The 11,450-nt window shown below is 37.9% G+C and overlaps 1 protein-coding gene across 1 annotated transcript; it reads right to left on the reverse strand.

Annotated features, from left to right (window-relative positions):
- Positions 1-239: 239 nt before the first annotated feature.
- On the reverse strand, positions 240-7,495 carry LOC104437456 (preprotein translocase subunit SCY1, chloroplastic). The gene is made up of 8 exons (XM_010050397.3): positions 7,276-7,495; positions 5,923-6,077; positions 5,449-5,834; positions 4,695-4,994; positions 4,510-4,599; positions 2,485-2,608; positions 1,207-1,370; positions 240-653 (listed from the first exon to the last, which is right to left on the reverse strand). Exons 1-8 carry the CDS (start codon positions 7,434-7,436, stop codon positions 423-425), a joined length of 1,611 nt encoding a protein of 536 aa, XP_010048699.2. The 5' UTR covers positions 7,437-7,495; the 3' UTR covers positions 240-422.
- Positions 7,496-11,450: the final 3,955 nt, after the last annotated feature.

An 11,450-nucleotide genomic window follows, 5' to 3' on the forward strand; every position in this document is an offset into this window, starting at 1 on the left:
GAAGGGAGAAATTTCGTATTATTATCAAACGAATTTTCATTCCGGAAATATAAATTTTGTGATCAAATGCATATTTTTGCTTAAAATCTCCTCTCAGAATAGAACTAAAAATTCTATTTTTGACCGGAAATTGTGTCTAAAAATAGAATAGTTATCATTCACGTTCTTATTTTTGTGAAAGAATTGTCAAAAAAGGATGCTTTAAGATGCATTTCCACCGGGAACACACTCACTTCCAATTACCACCTCACCAGAAGAAACAATTCGGAAGGAGAATCAGATTATACAGAAAACATGTAATTTGAGGTTCATCTCTGAACCAACTACTTAGGCGTTGCCATTCGCTGTTCGAGCCAAATTTACAAAAAAGTGAGGCCAGAAAGCACAATTTATACATGTACATCCTGAAGCTGGGATTGTTCCTATTGGCCATACTTGTCGATGTCGTAGAACTCTATGTTCTTGTATTTTTGGGATATTATCTCTGCTTGAACTTTCCGTGCGGTATCTGTCGCACAACCGACCAGAATAAGAACCGAAGTGCCAGCGAATCCACGGAAGGCCGTGAGATGCGTGACTTGTTCAATTACTGCAGGACCGGCAGCAAGGATGGCCAGAAATGCGGACCCTAGAACTGATATCCGACTAAGGACCTGCAACAAGAATAACTAAATTAAGAAAAGAGAAAAAGGACATATTGCAAGGTATTAAAACCCAATCCAGATAAAATATACTACCCCCAACACCTACAGAAAATACAGGATATAGAATGGAGATACATGAAGGGACTTCTGTTTAATTTGTACAGATTGCTCGACATGAAAATGATGGAAAAGAGAAGGTGAAGGCCAAAGAAGCTGGGAAATCTTGGGCTTAGTAGAGTGTATAAACTCAGGGAGAGAGAGAGAGAGAGAGAGGGGGTGTTGAAACTAAGATCTGAAAGGAACAGAAGTCAAAATATCCATGAAGATGAGAAGCATTGGTTTTCAAACAATTTGGTAAAAAAGGGGTTCAAGTTCTTAAAAGATTATTTCTCAAGACATACAGGTTATTTTATGCACAAAAACCACAATGCCCTTGTCCCACTAGCCAGGATACGTTCGAATAAAAACCAAAGATGTCTTATCTCCTTACATATGAAATAAATGGCATATAAGCAAGGGGAGTTAAAACATGTCGCAAAATGTTTAGTCACAGAAAAATTACCGTCTTGATGAATGCAGCTGTAGTTTTACCCGGTCGAACAAGGGGTATTGATGCTCCTTGGCGTTTCAGCTGTTCACTCACATCATCAGGGTCCAATTGTAGGAAAGTGTAGTAGTAGTTGAAGAAGGCTATTAATACTATGTTGGTTGGCAGGTATAGAGAACCTACAATAGTTATTCATCACCGTTAGACCACATCACAAGTCCACGATGAGAAAAAATGGAACAGTACACAATCCACATATGCCTTGAGCTAAACAAAGCTCCCACTTTCCTACAGTAAGAGCAGAACTCAAGCATGATTAAAAAGTATCACACACGAATAGATGTTTCAACATATATTACTGGGAACCTGGTAGCAGAGATTTTCTTGAGGTGAAATAAAGAGGATATACAAACATCAATTTGCTAATGCAATGGATAATCAGATAGTAACAGCAGAATATGCTAAAAAAGATGATTGCCAAGCTCTCACATATGAAATGAAAAAACGCAAGCATTTAATCTGCAGGAAGAATTGCATTAAGTGGACCCCAAGAATAAAAATTGATCAAGCAAACCATATATGCATCTACAGTGCAGGGAGTTGGCACTTATCTCACTGACATATTGCCATGTGCAAAGCTCGACTTTAATGCATTTGTGCAGAATTATGTGTGGTTTTTAATTCAATTACAGGTTAACCATGCAAAGTCAATGTAGATGACTGAGGACAATAAACACTAGACAGTACAAAAAAGATGATACTAATAAGAGATCACTCTCAAGGGATACCTTTTAGATGTTGAAGTTTTTAAAATAATGAGGCGACACACCCAAAACCTATTTCATAAATTTTACTGAAGTAACAAATAACTTGTGTGTGCCATTTATATGCTAAAATTGATGTAACAAATTAAAATACCTATAGCCATTTCAAAATTATTCTGCATGTCTGAAAGCAAAACATACCGAAATGCATGCAGAGGTAAATAAATTCAAAAGATCATTCAGCTCAAATAACTAATCAGGTGTTTCATGACATTCTTCTGTAACAAAGGTGACAGTAATTCCATTAGCAACTGTTCGATCTTAGATGCTTTCTGTTCCATGTTTGATGAAATTATGGGTCTCTGAGTTCATGACCTTCATTTCTACAAGGAAGCCAACATGTCAAAGCATAGGAAGGAACAATCTTCTCATGATATTTAGAATAGATAATTCTTTGCATTTTAAGCAATTCAATTTAAAGCCTTTTCTCTTGCTGAACACAATCTTTATTCAAATGAGCTAAACGTACCCCCTGGGTTCAGAGCCACAGCAGCATTCTTCAGTGCAGCTAAACCTGTGAAGCGAGCAACAGTTCCAGGGAGAGCCAATGAAGATGTAGAAAATATAATGGGCATCACTCCAGAGCTATTCACCTGTGACAGAATAAAGAACCATACATATATAGCTCTAATTGGCTCAACATCTAAAGCAATTGACCTCGCTCAATTCCAACCAAAATGTGGATAACAATCACATATCTGCAAGCATACACTCATATAGGTAGAACTTCATACACCGTACTACCTGCACATGAATGTTAACATCAAAGCGTAGTTTCCTTGGTTGGCAAGCAGTTACTGAAATGCATGCACTAGAGTCTAAGTAGCACCGATACTGACACGCGACACACACACGACACAACACGTCGACACGTTATTTCTCAAAAGATAAAAAATTTTGACATGTTGGGACACGTTGTATATTAAATATATATTTTTATATATACATGATAAATTATCATTTCAAGGATTATTTCATTAAATTAATTTGATTTAAATCCACAAATAAATAATTAATAAAAAAGAGCTCAGAATGAATTTACACTAAAAACATCAATCCACCATTTATTAATATCATTCATTGTTTCAATCTAATAAATTCAGTTACATTCCATTCCAATAATCTATTTGGAGAGAAAAAAAAAAAAAACAAATAATCCACATTCCACTATTGAATTTAAATTTAACAATAAGTCCAAAAGAAAAAAAAATCCACATTTGACCATCAAAAGATAGGGTTTCCTTTCTCCCTTTTCTTTTTTTATATTATTATATTTTTATATATTTAAACTTTGACTCCTAATTTATTGAAATTTTAAAATTGACCCAGTGTGTGTCGAATAAGAGTGTCAGGATTTCTGACTCCCGTGTTGCTCACGTGTCTGGAGCATTGGCCGCAGGAGCGTGTCGGACACTGACACGGAGGTCCCCTGAGAGTGTCCGTGCTTCCTAGACTAGAATTATGGTAACTGGTATCTTTCAAAATGGCTGGCTATGTCCAAAATCTTATTATGCCCATCATAGTGCAAATCTTTCTATATGATATATTGGCTCTGCAGATTATAGACTAAGTAAATAGCTGTTGGCTAATTCAGCATATTAAACTCGTAGAGAGAAGTGCAGAAATAATCGGCTCAGAAGCCTAAATTATCAATTCATGCTATTCCAGTATAGACAAATGAAATCAGGTAGTTAAATTGCATTTAGATTATCTCCCATCGTTAAAGAATTCAGAAAAAAAAATTGCAAATTTTTTAAGAATACTGCTTTTCCTCTAGTGCCATTATTCCTACTTCTGCAGCATTTGATGATCTGAACCACATAAACCCTATATCTATATTTTCTCCCCCTCTAACTAAGATTACAGAATGCAGGTGCTTAGCTCATGACAAGTCACTTGCAGAAAGAGGATAATTCTAAATTGATAAATCATCTTCAAAAGTAGCACTTAACATAACTCACAGGAAGAGAGGCAACAAGAGAAGCACGGATTAGCAAAAGCAAGCAGAACTACTAGAATATGTTCACCCATGGTCTACCGACATGTGTAAAATTTGTCATACAATCCAACCACTTCATCAAAGTTGTTTCTCAATACACTTTAGAATTACGATTCACCAAACGCTATTTGCATTTCAGAAAACCCCCTTCACCCAAAGGTATTTGCATTTTTGCAAATACATTCCCCAAAAGCCAAACCAAACAGGCCCTTAGTACCAGGAAATAAAAAGACCAACTGAGAACTAGGTGGACTCAAGTGATAGAATAGACAACCACACTTCACATAATATTACATGCAAAACAGAAGAAAATAGAGAAACAGGGAACTCTGCCAGATCACAACTAGCTCTCATATGACCTATCCATAAATTAACTAAGAGAGACTGTGAAGCCTTGTGAAGAAGGGTAGTTTGCAACCATGTTTAGAACTTTATTATTCAAGTCCGCTATGGTTTATAAACACCTGGAAATGAGTAGTATCCCTGAATACTGACCTTGAAGGGCAAGTAAGCAGATTTTTGAAGGCCTCCACTTCTGCTGGTGTATCTTGAGGCATAGTTAAGGGGAATTTTCCTTTCTGCTTCCTGAAAATCTTTGTCATGGAGAATGTTAGGTACATTTCTTTCTCTTAATCCTTTCATAATAAGATAACACCCTAGAATATATTATGATCACTTACCTGAACATATACAATACCAAGGACTAAGAGGACGAAAGATAAAATGATGGCGGCAAGTCCAACATAGTTGCCATCCTGATAAGCTTCTGCAACTGTTCGACCAAAAGATGCTGGTAAGTAGGAGATTATGCTTGTAAATATTAACAGTGAAGTGCCATTTCCAAGTTTCAGGTCAGAGATCCTTTCTCCGATGTATGTGGTAAATACTGAGCCGAGTGTCAATAATGTAACAGAAGAAAGAGCCCACTCCGTGCTGAAGTCCTCAACATAGGGACGAAGGTAGAGTACTTGGCCTATTGCCTGGCATATAGATAAGATGGGAATACATGTTACCAGGAGAACTCATCACTAGGAAAAAGTTATCTTCAGCTGAAGTGAAATCACATCAAGTAAAACAGTAGACAATCGACTAGAAAAGATCATTTTGAATGACTTTTCCTTTGTTTTACGGCTACAATATGTATGAAACCCCAGTAAGCCCAGATCCCATTGTTGGCATGCCATTAGGGCTCTCAAAAAACATATTGAACAGAAAAACTTCCATTCAGTACACTTACATTTGCTTTTTAAAGAACTGGTCACCAGAGTATATAAAATATCTAACACACATTTGTTGGAGAAATTTGAGAAAGAAGAGAAATGTGAGTAAATCCAAACATGCAGTCTAGACTAAACAATTCTTCTTCACACATGCTGCAATTTTACTTGGGCATTGGTTAAAATAATTTTGTGTGCCAGTTCATTGAGTGCTTGCCTGCACTATGGCAAACCCAACTGAAGCATATCGAGTATACTGGAGAATTTTCTTCCTTCCAGCTTCACCTTCTCTTTTTTGCAAGTCTTGCAACTTTGGATATATTTGTGCCAAAAGTTGAAACACAATTTGGGCGTTGATAAAGGGAACAATACCAAGGGAGCAAATCCCAAGTCTACCTATACCTCCCCCAGAAAAAGAATCCAACGTGCTCAACAAACTATTCTGATCCAAATTCCCAGCAAAAGCTTCCCGATTTACTCCTCCCAGGGGAACGTATATGCCTAGTCGGGATAGGGCCAAATATCCCAACAACTTCAGGAATTTCCCAGGTAATGGCCCTTTAAAGAAATCACCAAAATCAATAGAACTATCCTCAATTGCAGCTGCCAAAGAGAGAGTTTGTTAGCCAATTGCCTATCCGAGCTAATGACTGCCAAACTATCAACGATAAGCAATGTAAGAAGTTTGAACCTGCCACTCCACGAGATGATGTTTTTTCCCTTCTTGTGCTTGAGGAGCTCTCAGATATTGGTGAAAACAAATCTAGAAAGCTTTCCCATGTGGAATTCAGCCCAGAAGAATGACATGAATCTATTCCCAGAGGATCAAAAACTGCGCCCTCAGAGCTGAGGAGTGTTAAGGGACAAGATTAGTAAAATAAAGAATTTAACTATGACAACTAATGTGAAAAGAGAAGCAATGATTGGACTCAAATTATCATTGTTTTCAAAAATGAGAGAACAAAAACATGGACAATATGAATAACATCAGATAACTGAACAGGTCAACCAAATTAAGGTTACATAATTTTATTGGTAAACACGAGCATAAATCAATAGGAACAAGAGGATCAGAAAGATCCTTCATTCTCTGAAAGGATAAATACATGTTCAAAGTGAGATTTCATTCTCTGGGACGGTTACTGATTAGCAATTGTGGCAGGGAGCTTTATTGAGAAGCAAATTTCATTAAAGAAACAATAGAGTATATAACAGACAGCAGCAAGAATCCCAGCAGTGTCTGTAAATTGTTGCTGATCTGGCATTGTAAGAAATAAGAGAGAATCTTGAGAGAGTATTCAAGCATAAAAGGAAAGAAGCCATCCATGCTAAGTGCCTAAACTTTGCAATAGCAGGGCCTTGAATGCCTCTCATGAAAGTTCACCATCCTGAGTCCTATTGAAAAACTCCAAAATGGATATAGTATATATGACCTGAACAATCCTCATTGTCAATTTCCAGGTGTCTAAATTCGTCATTACTTTCCTTTTCCACCTCTTTCAAACCATCATCAGTAATATCACATCAAAGAACCTTACACTGGAACTATCTTGCCTAGTCGTCTATGCAACAGTTTCCCTTTATTGAATAACGAGGTACGTGCTCATTCAACAAGATTTATCCCACTTTGAATTCCTTAAAGCTGCAGTCCAAACTCCAACGCATCTTAAACCGAAATGAGATGCACCCAAATCCCCAGCAACCATGTACACAACTCACAAATGAACCAGGCATTCACTCAAATTTTGACGACCAACATATTCTTTGAATTCAACAACCGCAATTTCAATGTGAGAAAAGCAAAAAAGCATCTCACGTCCCAAATGGTCCGTCCCACTTTCAGGAAGACCCGCTAGAACACGAGATGAACAGCCAAAATCCCACACCTTTAGCCATCAAAACCCCAATAAAATCATTATAAAAGAACACCCAAAAGCTCCAAGTTTGCAAATTCTTCTCTCTGGAGCGAACCCACGTCGTGAAATACGAATTGACGATTCTTGGAGCGGAAACACTCGCACCAGTGAACAACATTCTACTACACCTGTTGCTAGAGACGAGACCGAGCTTCAAGGAGGGCTTTCTCTGGGCACCGAAACTGGCCCGGCAAACCCATCGTCTCTGCCTCGAGGATGATGTCGGAAAGGAAGAGCGGAGCGGCCGAGAGTAGACGGTCGCCGCCGCTTCGCCGACCGTTATCAACATTATCCTCCTCGACCAGTTTCTTGTCCTTCGGAACTCGGTTTCAGGCCCGGAATTATTGTATTCAAAGCTATAGCCCACAAAATTAGAAAAAACATAAGTATATAATTTATATTCACTTTGATGATTTATTATGTCACGGCGGGATTATCAGAGGAGGATTTGGACCTATTGAGATTAGTTAAAGAAAAACGATTTACGTATTTATTTGAATTTCATAAAGCGCTTGCTCAAAATTAATAATTGAAAAAAAGGAGGAAAAGTAATAGGTCAAGAATAGTAAAATCTTAGGATGATTTGGTCGACCCGATAGAAAATACACCGCAAAGACAATCATAATCATTGAGGTTGGTTTCATTTTCTCGGTGTAGCCGATTGTTGTACTTTTATTAATAAGTTTTCAATTTATTGCACTTTTATCATTTTAATTTGAAAAAATCTTAAACTTATTGCACTATTGTCAATTCACTTTTTAAATATTTATATGTTTTGCCAACTGAATCCATATAATTGGTTTTGCTCGGAATTGCTAACATAGACTCCAATCATCTTATATGACATTATTGACATTATGGAATTTTTAATAATATTTTAATAATATTTCTTTTTTTCTCTTTTTTCTCTTTTAATTGTTTGCTTTTTAACTTTTTTGTATTTTTCCTCTACCGCCCGACGAGGGACACCCAAGCTTAGGCTGGTGAAGGATCCCTTTGCTCGATCGGGCAAGGGTCACCTGAGGTTGGCAAAGGTCATTGGACATCGATGAGGCTTGGCAACAGGGGAAAAAGGAAGAAAAGAAAAAATAAAATATTTGAAAAATAATAAAATATTATTAAAAATTATCCACTTCAATGTTGACTATGTTACAAAGAATGGATAAGATTTATCTTTGGAATTTTCGGTCAAAATTGACCGGATATACTTAAATGACAAAATATGAAAATGTTTGGCATAATTAAAGGTTTATAGCTCAATAGACAAAGAACGATAAGTATAGAAATTTTTGGACAATTTTCCCTATATTGCGAACATCCAATAAAGCAATTTCATCCTCACAATAGTGTGTGCCCATGTATGTGGGTGTTTAACAACTAAGTGTGGCTTAGAATAACATGGTTGGCGTTCCAAATCCCCACCATGACCAAGTGCCTATTGCCTGCGAAACGGTTCCCGCCGGGGATGTCACCGGCGATATCCACCAATATGGGCAACGTTGCGAGCGACGAGGATGAGACAGTTGTGTCAACCCATGAGGTACACCCACTTTCTCCACTTCTTGTCCTTTTTTCTTTTCTCTTTGATGTTTGGTCCGATGTAATTATCCCTCTTCAGAATTTCAAAATAGATTATTTTGAATTCACTTTTTAATAACCAAGTGATTGGTGTCTGATTGGAATAGTTGTGGTTGTATTGTAACTATGCAGCAATGTGGTTATGCTAGGAAGCGCTATAACTAGAGGTGATCAACAAGTGGCCTGCCTTGCCTTGCCCACCCAAGCTTGCCAAGTCCTGAGAAGGCTAAGAAGTAAGGGTGCGTTTGATAATCATTTTATTTTTGGAAATAATTTTTTCTCATAAATAATTTCTTTTATTTTATTCTTTGGAACAATTTCTGAGGTTTTAAAAGTGTTTTGTAACTACTCAATATTTTTATTCCCAAAATAGAAATGCATTTTGTAGGACTTTTAAATTTCATTTTGTTTATTTTAATTTTTAATACTTTTATTATATTTTCTTTTTCTTTTTCCTTTTCTCTTCTTCTTCCTCCTCTTTTATGGCTTGGCAAGGCTTAGCCTTGCATCACTTGGCGAGGTCAACCTCACCCAAATTTGGAGAGGTTGAGCTTGCCAAGCCATTAGCGAGACTTAGCCTCGCCGAGTCATTGCCAGCGACAATGACCTTGAGGTAGCCAAGTGAGGACTTTGCCCAAATCTAGCAAGGCCTGGCTCACCCAGCCACCGGTGAAGCTCGCGCCAACGCATCTTGCCATGGCCCTCAGCGAGGCTCCGGCGAGACTAGCCACAAGGAAGAAGAAGAAGAAAAGGAAAGAGAAGAAGAGAAAAGAGAAGATGAGAAGAGAAAATAAAAAATTAGACTTGATTTTAAGAATTATTCCCGGAGTAAAAAATAATTTTTTTATTTATTTTTTGATTCCGTTCCAAATCTATTCCTAAGAACAAAAAAACAGATTTTTATTCTCGAGAACAAAAAATTTACCAAACGGATTTCTGTTTTTTTTTTATATTATTTTTATTCCGGAGAACAAAAAAATAGAATTAATTGTTCACGGGAGTATTATCAAATAGATCCTAAATGGAGTATTGAATGCGAAAGCCCTCACCATTGCATCATGCGCTCGAGCTTGGCCCCAATTTTTTTCATAAATTTATTGACGTGTACCGATTTGGGCAACACATTAGGCTTGCCTTTTGGCCTGCAAAGCTAAGTTGAGATAGTTTTCTCAAAATTGCTATAAGCTGTCACGGGTTGGAAAGTGCTAACTGTTGAGAGTTCTTTCTAGCCTCTTGATGGCTCCTTTAATGGGTTGTTTCTTGTTGCTCGATATTCCTGGACGACTTAACCTTTGTTAACCACGGATGCCTTAGGTCATATATTTCGGAAGTATAATAGCTTAGTCCATCATATTTGCTGCATCCGTTGTCCTTCGTCATTGGAAAAAGTTCCTGCCTGAAGGTCTAGAAAATACCCTGAGGAAGGCATCGCAAGGATCGAGCGGGGGGAATTAGGGTGTTTAACCCGATGGATCATCCCAGTGTTATCATTATCCCATTTTACGTTTGGGGTTAACTCCGATAAACGACTCAGGTTAAGGTCACGAGTTGGACCAACACGGTTGCCATCATTTCCTTGTACCACGCCCGGGCAACCCCGGGGAAGGCATCGCGAGGATCAGGCGGGGGGGAATTAGGGTGTTTAACCCGATGGGTCCCCCAGTGTTATCATCACCCCATTTTACGTTTGGGGTTGACTCCGATAAACGACTCAGTTTAAAATCATGAATTGGACCAATCTTACGGGAGGTTATCCGAGCCGATATATTTTTCCTGGCTTGGGAGCTGCCAGTACCCCTCTTGTGGCCCTTAGGGTCCCTTCATGCAGGGGGGCACGCACTGACCCGTACGAGGGGACCTTGTTATCGGGGTTGTCCCCCGGAGCGCTGCAGTTTAAGGTCGTGCCGAGGACCGACCTTAGGTCATATATTTTGGCAGTATAGTAGCTCAGTCCATCATATTTGCTGCATCCGTTGTCCTTCGTCATTGGAAAAAGTTCCTGCCTGAAGGTCTAGAAAATCAATGGATAGTTTTATTTCGTGAAGATAGATGACTAATTGAGACAAATAGAATCCAACTAATTTAAAAGCAAAAGAAGTGAGTATTGTAAGGGAAAAAAAGTACACTTTCCAAAGCAGAATTATAAACATTAAGTCATGCATTTGACGTAAATTTTTGCACTGACGTAGAGCCGTCTTGATAGGGAAAGAGCAGCTATGGCAATTGACGGAACAAAATAACGCTTATGGGCAGTATAACCAAAGCGGACTGTCTACATAAACAAAGATACATTCCGTTTGTGATGGTTCATATCATATAGACAACAGCACAAAATCCACTAGCTACACCATATCGACATACCAAATTACAAGCTTCACACACAAAAATTCTGGTGATCAAGGACAAAATGGAAAGACATTATTGAGGTGAGATATTTGTTTACTCTAATGTAGCTTACTGATTTTCTTCTAAGCACTTTTCTCTTTTTTATTGCACTGCAGGGCTTGATGTCGGAATTGAATGCTCATTTTCTCTTCAAGAAATCCCTAATGAAGAGTTTCTTGAATTCCCTTCATCTTCTTTCTAAATCATTACCAAGGTTATACGGGTGAGAAACAGAATGTATGAAATCTTCTTTTGAATATCTTCCTATCAATGAGCTTCCATGTAAGTATGGATATCGCTATCATATGTCAGATTACAAAAGAATTTCTCATTCTTAGAG

The sequence above is a fragment of the Eucalyptus grandis genome, chromosome 3, assembly GCF_016545825.1.
Source record: "Eucalyptus grandis isolate ANBG69807.140 chromosome 3, ASM1654582v1, whole genome shotgun sequence".
Taxonomy (NCBI): Eukaryota; Viridiplantae; Streptophyta; class Magnoliopsida; order Myrtales; family Myrtaceae; genus Eucalyptus; species Eucalyptus grandis.